Source organism: Odontesthes bonariensis, chromosome 14 (assembly GCF_027942865.1).
Source record: "Odontesthes bonariensis isolate fOdoBon6 chromosome 14, fOdoBon6.hap1, whole genome shotgun sequence".
Classification (NCBI taxonomy): Eukaryota; Metazoa; Chordata; class Actinopteri; order Atheriniformes; family Atherinopsidae; genus Odontesthes; species Odontesthes bonariensis.
Window position 1 is genome coordinate 15,391,643 of NC_134519.1, and position 16,717 is coordinate 15,408,359.

General features: G+C 39.7%; 1 protein-coding gene across 2 annotated transcripts; it reads left to right on the top strand.

The window, feature by feature from the left end:
* Nucleotides 1–1,152: 1,152 nt before the first annotated feature.
* On the top strand, nucleotides 1,153–15,282 carry rgs20 (regulator of G protein signaling 20). Of its 2 annotated transcripts, none has more exons than XM_075482244.1 (5): nucleotides 1,153–1,401; nucleotides 12,328–12,494; nucleotides 13,714–13,788; nucleotides 13,887–14,121; nucleotides 14,727–15,282. In XM_075482244.1, the coding sequence occupies exons 1-5, from the start codon at nucleotides 1,213–1,215 to the stop codon at nucleotides 14,913–14,915; spliced, it is 855 nt and encodes a 284-aa protein (XP_075338359.1). In that variant the 5' UTR covers nucleotides 1,153–1,212; the 3' UTR covers nucleotides 14,916–15,282. The 2 variants fall into 2 exon arrangements, with proteins under 2 accessions (XP_075338359.1, XP_075338360.1); XM_075482245.1 differs by lacking the exon at nucleotides 1,153–1,401 and adding an exon at nucleotides 10,536–10,730.
* Nucleotides 15,283–16,717: the final 1,435 nt, after the last annotated feature.

Here is a 16,717-nt window from a genome sequence, read left to right on the forward strand (position 1 = left end):
CAAGATCTTCCACTGATGGACACAGTACATAGAAAATGATGAGTCATTTCAGAAGTAAAAGGGGATAACACTTTCACTGTAATAACACTGTTTCAAGTTTTGAAATAGACTGGTAAGAATAAAAAAAAGTCTATTCGAGTAACCTTATTCAACAACTGATACTGAGATAAAGGGCACATGGTTATGTGGAAAATTAGCATTTAGGTGTAATCAAGTTTGACACTTGACACTTTGAACTAGGTTTAGCATACAAGTTACCACGTAGATGTTCTGTGTCTGTCTGTGATTACTGAAATAATTCGGGGACTTCAGTGGAAATGGTGTGTCTTTTTATTGTTTTCCTGATTTGTTTCAAATTTCCAAACTAGAAAAAAATTAAATAAGCGTAAGTCTGCTACAGTTGAATATAAAATTGACATGTCCGCATCAAATTGAAATTTCAATGAACCTGATATTAAAATGTTTAGTAATGATTTGAATATCATGGTGAATCATAATGGACCTCATGTGACTTCAACTGATTGAATACAGTCAAGTTTGGTATCATTTTATGGTTTGTTTTAACTTTGTGTCTTTATAAGGATGACAACAAGCTGAAGTCAGCTGTTTGCACAATGAATAGCTTTGATTTGTTTTTGTCTGTGTGAGTCTGAAATGAAGGACCTCGTATAAAATGTTGGCTACTTCTCCTCAATAAAAATGTCTGTAATATAGATTGGCACCACAGTTGTTTGTTTGTGTTAAGGGTGACCCAGTAACAAAGTACATCACAGTCGTATGTTCAGCTTTCCGACAGGTCCATTAACCAAACAGTTTTAATCCGTTGTAATACATGGGAGTTCATCCCAAAACATAAACAATCAGAAATTATTCCATGCCTGTCACTAGTCTTCCTCTCTGTCCATCTAGGTGAGACACTAAGACCTCCAGGCTTAATCTGGCCTAAGCTGGTGAGACGCAGTAAAGCACAGAAGAATCAGGATCGTATCCAGTGGGAACATTTTCCTAATCCCCTTCTGCCCTCTCCTTTGTAAACACTCTTCACTTCCTCAGGGTCACTGGTGTTTTTTCTCCCCTCTCCATCGCTCCGTCACAATGAGCTTCAGAACAGACGCTCGGAATACATAGAGGACAGAAGTGGGAAGCGTGGATTCCTTATGATCTCAAACAGACTTCGGCCTCACGTGGCGAGTGAGGCCTCATGGTCGGAGCATGCCATGTGTTAGTGCGGCGAAGAAGTGGGAGATCAGGCCCACGTCTGTGCTGCTGGGGATCAAACGCATCAGGGCTCTGATGTGGCAGTGGATACATGGACTGGTCCGGGCCTGCCGGCATAGTGTGGGGTACCAAATAAATTACAATGGCCCAGAAGGAGAGGAACTGGAGATGGTGTGCCTTCAGGTATGGACATATTGTCTATTTTTCATCTAACAGTATTATCTTTTATAAGCCCCCCTGTCATAAACTCACCAGTGGTTATTACTTCAGAGCAAATTTTAACACACAAAAACAGTCACTATTCAATTCAGTAAAACTACAAGAGTATGACAATTTACTGTACATTTCCTAAAAAAGAGCATACATCTAACATAATTTGATTGGTAGCAAACTAATTAGTATCTTGCCTATTTGCTATAGCTTCACTAAGCAACCCCAGAAAACAAAAGTGCGTCCTCTTAAAAGGATTTATGTTATGAACCTAATCAAAATTGTCAATATCAGTATTTTGACAAGTCCCCACACACCATTCAACTTATATTTTCGTCTCATTAGTAATTGCCTCCCGTTTATGAAACATCCTTTACACTGTATTTTTCTGTTGTTGTCACTTCAGATAGATGGATCTTGTCTGAGCATCTGCAGCCCTTTTTTCCTTATAGCCAAACCTCTATTTAGGGAATTACGCCCAGTCTGAACGAAGCTTAAGAAGATTAAAAGAAGAAGATAGTGTGTCTTGAAATAGTGTGAGACAGTTTGTTAGAATTCTATATAAAGCTACACTGTCAAACAAAATTGCACGACAGCCAGAATCAACATCCCAGTGCAACATTCAATAAGGAACAGCAAAGTTAGAGTGTTACAAATACAAATAGGCAATAACAATGTGACTTTGCTGGTATGCTGGAGTGTGGAAATAGAATGATTCCTGGTAAATGGATAAATAAAGATTTCCGACAGCTTTCGATAGTGAGAAGAGCCTTGTTGCTATTCGTGGAAAGGAAGGGATTGTAAAAGAGTCACGAGGACACAGGAGCTTCTTCGAGATCTGACTGGGTGGGTCAGCACAAGAAAGGAATCAGTTTAGGTTATTATCATATATTACCCAATGTTTTGTGGCCAAATAACAGAACTGAAGCTTGCTCAATCAAGCTGTTTCACATTCAAATCAAATCAAATTTATTTGTATAGCACATTTCATGTACAAACAGTTCAAAGTGCTTCACATAAAATAAAAGCATTGCAGCAGGGAGTGGAAGAAGCATTAAAAATACATAAAATAATATAAAGAGAAACAAATAAAATCATTTAAATGAATTTAAAATCAGACAACAGTCTAGATAAGTTAAAAGATATTTCATGCATAGACACATGAGAAAAGAAATGTTTTTAACCTGGATTTAAAAATGTCTAGATTTGGTGAAAGTTTAATCTCCACTGGCAGTTTGTTCCACTTATTTGCAGCATAACAGCTAAATGCTGCTTCTCCATGTTTAGTCTGGACTCTGGACTGGGCCAGCTGGCCTGAGTCCTTGGATCTAAGAGCTCTGCTGGGTTTATATTCTCTGAACATATCACAGATGTATTTTGGGGCTAAACCATTCTGGGATTTGTAAACCATCAGCAGGCTTTTAAAATCTATTCTGTGACTGACTGGAAGCCAGTGTAAAGATTTTAAAACTGGTGTGATGTGTTCAGATCTCTTAGTCCGGGTTAAAACTCTAGCAGCAGCGTTCTGGATGAGCTGCAGATGTTTAATGCTCTTTTTGGGAAGCCCAGTTAAAAGAGCATTACAGTAATCGAGTCTACTGGAGATAAATGCATGGATGAGTTTCTCCTGGTCTTTTTGGGAGAGGAAACCTTTAATTCTGTTGATGTTTCTGAGGTGGTAAAAAGCTGCCTTGGTGACAGCTTTGATGTGGCTGCTGAAAGTCAGATCTGAGTCTATCAACACTCCGAGGTTACGAACTTGGTCAGTGATTGTAAGGGCCCAAGTCTCAAGATATTTACCAACGCTGACCCTCTTCTCTTTGCTACCAAACAGAATGATCTCAGTTTTGTCTTCATTTAATTGTAGAAAATTCTCTCTCACCCAGGTGTTTACTTCCTCCAGACACTGACACAGTACGTCTGCTGGGCTGCAGTCGTCCGGTGACAGAGACACATAACGTTGGGTATCGTCTGCATAACTGTGATAACTGATGTTAAAGTTCTGCAATATCTGACCCAAAGGGAGCATATACAAGTTAAACAGAAGAGGTCCAAGAATTGACCCCTGGGGGACTCCACAAGTCATGGCCACTCGCTCAGATTCATAGCTGCCAATTGTAACAAAATAACTCCGGCCTTCTAAGTAGGACCTGAACCAGTTAAGGACCGCTCCAGAAAGTCCAACCCAGTTTTCCAGCCTGTGCAACAGGATTCTGTGATCTACAGTATCAAACGCAGCGCTGAGGTCCAACAGAACCAGGACTGAAACATTACCAGAATCAGTATTCAAACTAATGTCGTTTAACACTTTGGCCAGAGCTGTTTCAGTGCTGTGATGACGTCTGAAGCCTGATTGAAACTTATCAAGACTTCCACTTACATTCAGAAAGTCGTTGAGCTGGTTAAATACAACTTTCTCAATAATCTTGGATATAAAAGAGAGATTAGAGACAGGTCTGTAGTTGTTCATCACAGAGGCATCTAGAGTTCTCTTCTTTAGGAGTGGCTTAATGGCAGCTGTCTTTAGTGACTTGGGAAAAATGCCTGATGCCAGTGAGCTGTTAACTATTCGTAGGAGATCACTTTCTACTGAGGTAAAAACAGTTTTTAAAAAGTCAGATGGTATTATGTCTAGAGAACAAGTTGTTGATTTCAGCTGCCGAACTGTTTCCTCTAGGATTTTTAAATTAACAATATTAAATTGTGACATAACGTCAGAGTTATTTCTAGGTTTTAGACACAGATTAGTTTTCTTGTTTGTCTGTGTTGCGTGAATGTTTTGTCTAATTGTTTTGATTTTTTGGCTAAAAAAGTTGGCAAATTCGTTGCATTTCTCAGTGGAGAGGAGGTCTGGGTTTCGACTGTTTAGGAGGATTTGTGAGTTTTTCAACCATAGCAAACAGAGTTCGAGACTTGTTGACATTCTTATTAATCATTTCAGATAAATGCAGCTGTCTGGCCTTGCACAGCTCATTGTTATAACTACGCAGGCTTTCTTTGTACAGGTCATAGTGAATCTGAAGCTTTGTTTTCCTCCATTTACGTTCAGCTTTCCTGCATTCTCTTTTCAGATTTTTGACCGTAGTGGTGTTTCTCCATGGGGTTTTCTGTTTGATCAAGGTGCTCTTGATTCTTATCGGTGCAACAGCTTCCATTACATTAAAAATGTTCTAGTTAAAATGATCCAGCATTCCTTCAACTGACTCTGCGCTCATTGTTGGTAACATAACTATGGCCTCCCTAAACCGAGCACTTGTTTTCTCATTAATGTACCTCTTCTTAACTGAGAAGCTGGTTGTTTGAACATTCTGAGTAATATGTAAATCAAATAAAATACAAAAATGGTCAGACAAGGCCAAATCATTAACAACAACAGAAGAAATATCAACACCTTTAGAAATGACCAGGTCCAGAATGTGACCTCGAAGGTGGGTTGGTTCTGTTACATGCTGCCACAAACCAAACATGTCCAGCACAGAAGAAAATTCTTTGGCAGTACCATCCGTCATATTATCCATGTGAATGTTAAAATCCCCGGTCAAGATAAAATGGTTAAAATCAGTCGAAATAACAGACAATAATTCAGAAAAATCATCAATAAAACTTGCACAGTATCCTGGAGATCTGTAAATGATTAAGAACAGGATTTTAGGAACACCCTTTAAAATAAAACTCAGATATTCAAAAGAAGTGAATTCCCCAAATGAGATATCTTTACACTGGAATGTATCTTTAAATAAGGCAATCCCCCCCCCCCCCACACCTTTCCTCCCATTTCGGCATTTATCCATAAAACTAAAATTTGGGGGAGCTGCTTCATTAAGAACAGTAGCACTTGTGCTCTCTGTTAACCATGTTTCTGTCAGAAAAAGTTAATCTAAATTGTGTGAAATGATGAAGTCATTAACTAACAGTGAATTATTGGACAGAGATCTAATAATAAGTAAGGCTAGCTTTGTGGAGTTTACAGTGGTCTCTGTTGTATTCTGAGTTGTATGTGGTACCGTTAACAGATTAGATAAATTCACCCAGCAGGTTGACTGTTTTTGATTCCTTCTTTTACTAACTAAAACAGGAATCCTATTGGGCCCCAGCTTGTTCTCAGAACAGCTGTCAGAAGTCGGACTTCTATAGCAGGGACCCTGAACACATCATGGCATGGTATCTTTGGTTTGAACAGTGCTATCCTTGTTTTGAACTCTGGATGTTGTGCTGCTCCTTGAACATCCTGCACATCCCCTTGTGTCCTGCTCTGCCAGGACAGATGATGTAAGAGGAGGAGGAGGGGGTGCCCTGCGTTTCTCGGTTGATGGTGGTCGCTGGAGTCCTGGCTGGGATAGAGACATCCTTTTGAGACCTTGGGTGATGTGGAGTAAAGGGTCTGGTGAGGGGGAGGGCTGGGGGTTGTTTGCCTCGCTGCTGTGTCCTTCAGTCTAATCTGTACAGTCATGTTTGGGTTTGCCGTCCCAACAGCATGACGTAAATGTGCACCAAGTAATCTGCATCCAGTTCGATTGGGATGCACGCCATCAGGTCTGAAACGCTCCTTACAGTTCCAAAAGATATTAAAGTTATCAATGAACTTAATCCCATGGGCGATGCATGCATTTGACGACCTTGTGTTCAGGCCAAGAAGTCTGCTGAAAAGTTAAATTCCTTTACCCACAGTAGGAATGGGGCCAGAAATGGAGACCCGGTGTGCTCCATAGTGACACAGTCTCTCCAACAGCAGAGAAAAATCCTTCTTCAGGATCTCAGAGCCAGTCTTCCTTCTCAGAATATCAAAAGACCCTGTGTGGACAATGATCCTCGTACCATCTGTATGAGTAGACAGAATGGTCGGCAAAATTTCTATCAGTTCCCTGACTGATGTATCAGAAAAAGTTATATTTTCCGTCTTTGCCATTCTAACATGCTGTGTTATAGAATCCCCGATCAGAATGGTGTCTATTCCTTTCTGTGTGGAGGTGTCGATCGCTTCTGTAGTCCTCACCTTGGTTGTGGGATTTGGGCTTCTCCTGATAATCTGGTTAGCCCTAGGCTGAGGTTTGGGGCCATTTCTTTTGTTTGTCTTCATGTTTGGGTTATATTCATCATCACACACTCTATTTTGAGTCAACGGATCGTATCTATTATGCAATAGAACTTCAGTTGGCGGAGTGAGTGCTGGAGGTTTCGTTTTGGTGCTGGATTTACCTCTGCAACGGACAACATGAGACCAGATCCTGGCTGGGGTTGATGATTTGGGTTTGGCACCTACACTGTTCCAGTGGGAGATGTCAGTCGGACCGTCCGGTTTGGAAGCTTCACCAGATAGTCCAGTGTCATTTGGACAGATCCAGGGAAGTGTGTCAGCCAGGGCTGCAGTATGAGATTCCACATCAGCTGTGATCCCGTGTAGAAATATCTGAGTTAGTCCTTTGGGACATGAAGGCTCCACAGCCTGCGCAGGAACTATAATAGAGTCAATAAATTCCTCGTCGTTACAAATGTCTTGCAGCGTTTCAATCCTCTTCTCGAGCTGTGCTACCTTCGCAAAGAGTAGCTCACACTGTGTGCAGCTCACTGATACTGCAGGGTTAGGAGACATTTTTTCTGTCTGATTCTCTTTGTAAACAGGAGGGCTAATACCGTTTACAAATATACAATTAAAAGAAAAAGAATAAAAGAATAAAATAATAAAATTATATCCAAGACTTGTGGAAAGAAGTAGAATGATTTAAAAGCGAATAAAGCAATAAGCAGCAGGAGGAAGCAGGAGGAAGCAGGAGGAAGCAGAGACACGTCTGCACTCTTCAGAAGCAGGAAGAGGAAGCCATTGTGAAGCTAACCCAAACTGAATTAGAATGAAAGCCTATCATGCTTGAGCACAGCTGTGACTGAATGGAAAGATTCTGTCTATCAATGGATTTTGATGTATGAATCTATAAAGGTAATCAATGAAAAAATAATTTTTGGACATTTTATATCATCTCTAATGAAGGTCATGCACTCCTCGACAGATTAAACCTCCATTCACAATGAGTTTAGGAGGCACTTTGCCTTCAAGTCATCAGAATCTGTGTGTAGCGAGAATGAGTTTGGCGTTTTCTCTCTATAATGAATTTTGCAAAAGCAACTCGAGAGCAAACGAACTGTCAGAGTATCACATGGAAAGCAATACTTCCATCGCTGCACGCATGCACATTAATTCTGCGTGATCAGACAACCAGGTAACTTTGACCAAACTTTATTTTAGAATGACTGTGATTGAGTTTACACTAAACATGGCCTCTCATCTTTCACACTGATCCACATCCAACTTTTGATATCACAAAGAAAATTGTGATTGGCCATGCAATCAGTTCATGCTTGTTGACTAATGTGCACATTTTACTCTTGAAAGTACATACACAGTTCCAGTAATGATAATGAGTATGTCCTGAAAGAGACCATGCCTCTTTGCCTTATTTTCTTCTAAGTACTACAGTCTCATTCCATGTGGTAGATTTTGATTAGAGAAATATCTTATATGGATAAACATTTTGGCGTTTCTTAAGCCAAGTGAATTTATGTAACTCTTTATATATTTCTTAATTTGACAAATTTGCATGAAAGGGTTTAATCATCTTTCATCATAGACCTACATACATCATCTTATTCTAATTATCATTGTCACATGATTTCTCAAGTAATTACATTTTACTAATATAATAATATTACCACCACAGCGTATTTACTAATAATACGCTCCTCTCTTCTTTGCTCATATTTCACGAGTCCATGACAAATATAACTCAACATATATAGCCATGACTTAATATTCGATCAGTACCAAAGATCAGCTTTTGCATTGACAACTGCAACATTTGCAACTTGACCTAGTGTGCAAAGTTGTTAAAGATTAATTTGTCCTACAGCACTCCAAAATTTCTTTAAATTGGCCTCATTGCATCGTGTTTTTGATCGTTCGTGATTGGAGACTTGCTACCTTAAGTCATATTATCCATGTGTTGTGAGAGTAATAACAAAACATCTGATGACTCTGTAACTTGATTACAAGGATAACACACTGAGTCTGACATTTACAGTACAAACAGCAACTTGATCAACACACCTTGGGGAAAAAGAGAAATTCATTAGTAGAGCATACTGGCAGAGAAAATGATGTTGTTCTTAGTCTGCATTAAAATTTGCTGCTGTGACTGAATAATCTTCACCTTCAAAGTGCTCACAGAAGCCATGCATTATCGCTTGAAGTGTTAATGTGACACTCCCTCTTTTGTCCTTCTCTGCATGTTGAGCTCCTTTGATTGAATATAAAGTTATTTCTCTCTTCCTTTAAGCTAGGCTCTGATTTGAATCCCCCTAATCACATGCTGAAAAGGCTTTCCTCATTTCATTACACAGTTATCTTGTCTACCTTGTCCTTATGGCCTTGGATGTTCAGACATATTTCCATCTATGCATAAGCAGCACAAGTCTCAACCGCCATTTGCATGTATATGTATCAATCACACAGGCCTATTTGTGGGTCCATGTTGCATAACAAGAGGACAAGGGGAGGTGTTAAATGAAGTGCTGGGGATACAGTCACATGTTTTTATCTCAGGGGGAATAATGATGTGTTGATGATTGGACACTCCTCAGTTAAGCACTCTCAGAAAGCAATGAATCTGAACAGGAAGTAAACATATTTTTTTACCCCTGTTTTGAAAAACTAATACAACAGATAAATGCTGAATTCCTGAGTGGGTCTATTGGCTGTATCATAGAACAATACGAGCTCTTTGCAGACGGTGAAGGAGCAGGTTTACACTGAGTTTACATAGTCACATTTTGTGGCTTTGTTTTTACTTATTAGGAACAGGTGAGATTGATTTTTTTGGCATCAGGAGGCAACCTGACTGATAATGTGGCCCTGAAAGACAACGGTACGAATACACTGATATAAATCAAGTATAGAATAGATGTGTCACACTGGAGTTTTGCAGAATAGGCATGGACAGAGTGCAGAGTGCCATCTGGTGATTATGCAATGCAAAACATAGTGTGCATTCTAAAACCAAAACATCAGTTCTGACTTAGATTATACATTCAATGTAAGGTATATGTGAAAATGTACATCCCACATCATTCCAGTGTAAATCTATATTAAATGGCCACTGGACTCAGACAGTATAGATCACATAAAAGTATGTCAAATAAATAGGGGTCATAGTTTAAGGTAATGTTTAGGAAACATGGCTGCGGCACTCAAAATTTCCTATGGAAATTAAGGTTATCTGTCAAAACATAATCCTTCACATAATACATGTTAGTGCTTTAGTCACAGCTGCCTTCAGATGGCAGTGTTGTCTTCTACATTATTTTCTATCAAAGGCCTTCACTATGCATTGGATGGCGAACAGCAGCTTGTTTATATCCAATTAAAGTACAAAAAGCATGTTGAGAGGTTTAAATAAAATGGGCTAGGATGTGCTGTGTAAGCTGTTAGGAAGCAATACAGGTCTATTATTCATTATTATGATTGTGTTTGCATTGACCAGGGGCAATACAGTTATGATGATGTACTTAAACAGGGGCAAGCAGTGCAACAAATGTAACACATATATTGCATCTAGTGGAAGAGGACGGTCTCTTTTTTACTTTTAAAGCTTTGAAAATGTGTCCTTCACAATTAACAAATAGAAAAGTACTGCACGTACAGTATATATGAGTAAGTATGTGGCTCAGTAAAAACTCATTCAAATCACTCACAAGTCAAATGGCAGACTAAACTTCCCAAATTATATAACTCTGGCAGCCAAACTCATACTATCCCGTTCAGTGTTAAGCTGAATGTAGTGTTGCACTCTATTAGCGACTGAATATTTCAGCACCACAGACAGCGACTTAAGGCAAAACTTTTGTCAATAAATCATATTTTTTGGGGGTAATATAGCCGAATATCATCTACGTCAATTGTAAATAGCAGTCATGTAATGAGCCCAATAACTTTGTGGTTATATTCCACCTCCACTGTGTCACTTTTTATCTCTATTTTTAGCTTCTGTCGCTCCTCTTTGACATCATTGAGCTACTGTTGGAATAGTCCGCTCCTAGATTTTCTCAAATACGCGGCACGGTGAGGGACCTGCACGGTAAACCTGTGCCATACAGTCGGGCTTTACTCTCTTCACTGGGCTACTACGAGTTGGAAAGAAGACGCATGCGTACTGACTTGAAGCAGCCGGTTGGAGAAAAAAAAAAACCCTTATGTTCCATCGGATGTAATCAAGGCAAAGAATTACCTCTTCTCGCTGTGCATACATGGTGAAATTGTAAGTACTGGTAGCAAACCGATGTATTATTGCACGGTCATTTCGTGAGCGGAGCGTATGGGGTCGTTTCCCGGCATTTTTAATGGCATGCCACTATCTAGCTGTACAGTGGGCTTTTAACAGATCTAGGCAGTGATTTTTCGCTGGTTGTCCGGGGCGATGAAGCTCTACGGTTCTTCATGGTGGCACTTTCCACTCATGTGATGTGCAAATAGCTAAAGCATTGTTTTTTATTCGCTCAAAAGCCGTTTGATCCCAGTGTCGTTCGTGTTGTTGCTGCTGCAAGACTATAGCGAAGAACAGTGGTTTAGTTGGTGTTATCGTGATTTATCACCCCCACCCCCATTTCATCGTCTATATCGTTTGAGTCAAACCATAGCGTACTGCGATTGTGTCAGCTTTGAAGTACCCTACACTTAACGCGTCCAAAATGCCATTTGGCAAGACGCACGAAATCTGCAGCTGATGCCCGCTCGGAATCTGAGAGAAACCGCGGATCCATTTTAGAAATGACCAAATGGTATCCTGTTCAATGAAAGGATGTGATAGAGCGATGGTGCGGTTATAGATTTGCAAGCTGCGCCTTCAGGCCCCCCTCCCATGTACCAAATCTTCTTTTTTTTTTCTTTTTTTTCTTAAGCATCTTGTCTCGTGTCAGGTAGTGGCCGGATGATGCCGTGTGCTGTCGGAGACGGTTTTGTTTCTTAAATGATCTGACAGGATTTGGCAGTGTCTGACCTGGTGATGACACATTTGTTACAATCAAACAAGAAGTCTTTCTGCGAGCATAGCCCGTCTGTCTCTAGGCCTACAATTCAAGGGGGTTATGGTTAATACCAGAGACCTGTATTCACAGGTATGACACAGTAATTCCTCATGTGGGCTGCACAATATATGTTGCCTAGAGAGCTTCATGACAATCTGAAACATGACCAATTTAAATGATAAATGGGCACATACTGTAATTACCGTATGTACAAGTCTATTTAAATTCTAATATCATTTGGTTCAGTGAGCATTTCAAACCGTTGAATACACTTCTTTTACATTTACATACATATGAGATATCTTAAATGTTGGTCTAAAATTCATCCTTGTTTCACATCCAGTCAGTGTGAAGGCAACACAGATCCAGTTGGAGACTAAAAAGACTTAAATGTCCTTGGCAGGTGCATATTTGGCAGGAGAGGAAATTAAATTGTCAAAATACACACTGTTCTTTTCAATAGAAAAAAACAGCATTCCTTTACAGTGCAGCCTCTGGGCATGCCAGCAAATGCTTCATTCAGACAGCATCGGGTGCACTGCACATAAAACAAACAGACAGGTGTCAACTGGGAGGATCATTTCAAGTCATTTTATTATTTTCTTCCTGCTGAAGGTGATGGCAAAAGTGGATTCATGGGCAGGATTTTACTTTATCATTACCTCTACTTTTATATTACAGCACACCCAATACACTCATTGCACTGGCATTGGTTTCTATCACAGTAATGCATTGCAGGCCAAGAGCTTTTTTTTACAAGATAAAATCTCAGTTACATACTATTCCTGACATCAACACTAAAGTCATTGCCTCCCTCTCCCCTGTCTATAGCCCATGGGATCAGAGCGGATGGAGATGCGAAAGAGGCAGATGTCGGTGCAGCAGGAGTCTGCAGCGGGGGGAACGGCACCGGCCCAGCAGGACCAGCCGGGCCAAGCCAACCCACGGGGCTCACATGCATGTTGCTTCTGCTGGTGTTGCTGCTGTAGCTTTTCCTGGTAGGTTTTCCCCAACTGATAATGCACTTACTGTTGCACAGCATGGCCGACATTATTGCACGCAAGACAGCACAGCCTGAGCTACTGTGTCTCAACAGCAGGCCTCAGCTTCTATCTCATGCTCTTGACAGATTCGCATGTGATCTGTGGATGTCAGTTTAGCAGTAGCCTTGTTATCTTCATAAAAGCCTAAACATCAAATCCATCTACATATCGATGCAAGATTTGTTCTTGCCTACAGTTCTGTAGTCCTACTGACACATCAGAATCAAAATATTATGATCTATTTTATCTATTTGTTGAGGTTTAGAACATCAGGCTTATGTTGTCATATATTCAGTAAATTTACACACAGCCTAGAGTTCACATATAGAGGCACAAATACAGACATACAGCTAAATAAAAGTAACAATATAAAAAGATATTTGAAAAAATTGACATATGGCTACTATATACAGTCAAGAACTTGAAACTAAACTAATATCTAGATACTGAATCTATATATTTCATGTTGAAAAACTTGAACATTAACAATGACAGTAAGTTTAATAAGTAAAGTTATTATGTAAGTCTACAGCATAAAATGGGTGTAAAACAAGAACTTTAAGAGGGCAGTAAATCTGTTTAACCCATTATCACATGAAACGACATACGCGTTTTACCTTTCAAGACTGAAGCGTCTCATTAACATTTTCAAGACATGGCCTGTATTTACATTTTTTCTTAAGACAATCGATAAACATCAAAGTAAAGTCAGTAAGTTACAATAAAACATCAAAGTTTCACCTTTCAAATGGCTTTTATTGTATGTTTGAAAGGTTCTTCAAGTGCAGAAAAATAACATAATATTCAAATAAATAAACATTACATGTTTCACAATATGGTGCACGGTGCACCATGATGTGGTTGTTAGCACCGTGGCCTCAGCGAGAGGGTTCCAGGTTCAACTCCCGGCTGGAGCCTTTCTGTGTGGAGTTTGCATGTTCTCCCCGTGTATGCGTGGGTTCTCTCCGGCAAAATGGTTGTGTTACACCCAATGAAAATATAGATATGTACTGTAAGGTGATTACTACTTTAAAGATTTTGGGAAAATGATATGCTGTTTATTATTTTATATTGCATTTAAGCAGCATGAAAATACATTTTTGTCCATATTAACTGTGGTGGTAATATTTTTTGCTTCACCTAAGTTGTGTTTATCTGACTGTCTTATCATTAGGATTAAAGATCGGGAGGAAAGGAACCGAAAGGCATCCTATGACGTCAAGGAAGGGACCGCAGACTGTGAAGACTGGTCAGTTTGACTCCAAACAAATAAATGCTCCATTTATTTTAAACTTATTTTCTCCCAGTATAAGGTCACCCATTCCCATGTTTTCATATTCTGTGCAGTCCTAAGCCCACACTGGAGGAGGTGTGCTCATGGGGGCAGTCGTTTGATAAACTAATGTGTTGCCCAGCGGGGAGAAACTCTTTCCGACAATTCCTTCGCACTGAGTTCAGTGAGGAGAACATGCTGTTCTGGCTAGCCTGTGAGGAATTCAGCAAAGAGACCAATAAGAGTGCGATAGAAGAGAAGGCCGGGGTCATCTACGAGGACTACATCTCCATTCTCTCACCAAAAGAGGTGTGACTATTTGCATATTTTCGTTAAGCCTGGGTTTGTTTCAATTGTAACAAAAATAAGAATATCAACACAATTCTCATGTCTTTATGGTTGATAGAAAGCTTCATCCAGGAGCCAACAAGTTTAACTTTACACAACATTTAGACCAAAAGCAACACAATCTACCATGAATCAAAACTCCAAAGCATTTTATTTAAAACACTAAAGCTGGGCTGTTTGCTCCATATAATGTTTTGTTAGGCGCTTACTGAATATGCCAGACTGATTTTGAACTTTGAGCAGTTGCCATGTTGGCGGAGATTGCCGTCAATTTTTGGTCCTAGCCAAGACACAGAGAAGCAGAAACATGATACATTTCTACCTTTCTGTTTTTCTATGAATTATACAAACACAGTAGGCAGGTCTATTTGCACTAAGCTTAGCAAGCTCCTTCCCATTTTTTCAGTCTTTGTATGAAGCTAAGCTAACTGGCTGCTTAAAGACGCTTCAGCATTTTGCCTTCTGAGCTCTCAGCTGTAAAATGAATTATCAACTCCATCAAATCTTTGTCACAGATAAGGAGCACGTGCCGTTCTTCCTAATGGTTTTATTCTCTCACCACCCAGGTGAGCCTTGACTCCCGTGTGCGCGAGGCGATAAACAGGAACATGCCGGAGCCCAACTTGCACACGTTCGACGAAGCCCAGCTGCAGATCTACACACTAATGCAAAGAGACTCTTATCCCCGCTACATGAACTCCTCAGCTTATAAAAATCTGCTCAATACTCTGTCGGAGCAGTCCCCTGAATCTTAGGGTGGTGATGACCTGTGATCTTTTAACTCTCTCTACCCCCCCACTTCCCAAATCCGTACCCTGATTTTTTTTTTTAAATATTGTTTGTATGCTCAGTGTAGGATTACATGAGCCAGGCCTTGGGTCTGCCCCCCCACCCCCCCAGGGATCTCAGCGCTATTGTGATCTGCACCTGACCGAAGACACTCAGGTCTCAAAATCTCCCGAGGGCTCGACATCACAAGTACTGCTACAGATCAACATAGCAAAACACTCCAAAGGAATATGAATACACTTTATTTCTGTTATCTCTTTCTTTCTTTTGATAGAATGAATCTATTTTATTTGTGTTGAGAGTTTTTTATGGTCTGTTGTTTTTTGTATGATTGTTGGGGGGGGGGGGGGGGTTCGATTCCTACTTTAGACTATATATTTATGAGTTTGTAAATAGTAAAAATGGAATTGTGGATATTTTATGTGGAAACGCCTGGTTCTATTTACTGCGTATGAAAATCAAAGCTCAAGTCAAAGGCTAACGCGTTAGCTGTACTTGCAGGCAGCTTTGTGGGGTCCTGTATGATTCTACCTTTGTTTCACCTTGTTTTACCGAACCTCACACTTTGGTACTCGTGGCAGCAACTTGGCAACTCCAGTTCATGTAGAACCTGTGCGTGATTGAAAATACTGTAAGTGTGGTTATCATTGAAGTAACAGAATGTGACAATAGCTCGTCACAGGGTGCAATTTGTTTCCGTAAGAAACTAAAACCAACGCTGGGTATTTAACCTTTTGTTACTCTGTCTTAACCACAAATGATTGCCCATTTAAGACATGTTTCTTTTTTGATTAAAATATTACAAACTGTACTCCTCATAGGTTGAAGTAAGTTCATAGTGTCTCAGTGTGACATGAGAACCTTAGTAATTCTATATTTACCAGAGAAAGTATTTCTGTTCATTGACAAAACAGAAGTATTGTTAGCACAAATTATATTTAAATCTAATAATGGAGTAAACAAAACTGCACAGAAAAAAAATCTTGTCAAATACTTAATTTCATGGGTCTATAATTTTTCGATAGCTTTTTAAGGAATTTCCTGGAAAGAACTATAATTGGATACTAAAAACAGCTCAATGAAGAATTAAATGCAGATCATTTCTTAATTTGAACCCAAATAATTCTGAGTAATTGGTTACCAGAGACTTACCATTTTTGGACATTCTGATGTCATGGCTGAGTTAAACTAGCCGTTTGGATGTGTGAGTGGCACCATTTTTCTGTTAAAAGTGTCTAAATACCAGAAAGAAAACAAGTGAACAAGAGTTGCAGTTTAAAAGTACCAACTAAACCCTCAACCTTTGCAATAATTTCTGCTACTACGAAGATTTTTCTTTTCCAAATAACCTCCAGGAAATACGTGAGAAAATTGCAGACCTGTTAAATAAAGCTTCTTTAGATTAATCTTAGAAATTTTACGAGATTTTTTTTTATTTATGATCAGAATTGATACTGGGGTGAGGCCAGGTAAGCAGCAACACCAAAGCTACCATGTAAACTGTGTTCATATGTTTAATGAGTGTTTCCAGTGACTGAAATTGGAGTTGCCAAGTGTTAAATATTCTTATGTGTATACTTTTATTTGAATTTCTTTGTTGCCTCACAAATGTGTCACTCAAAGACAAGATCCTCACATGGGGAAGTGCCTTGACATTCAGTTTTATGACATCTTTCTCATGGGCAGCAGTTGTTTTCAGACTATTGCCGTGAGGCTGGTTACTGGAGCACGAAGCCAGTTTACTGGAAATTGTCCCTCTTGTTGGCCA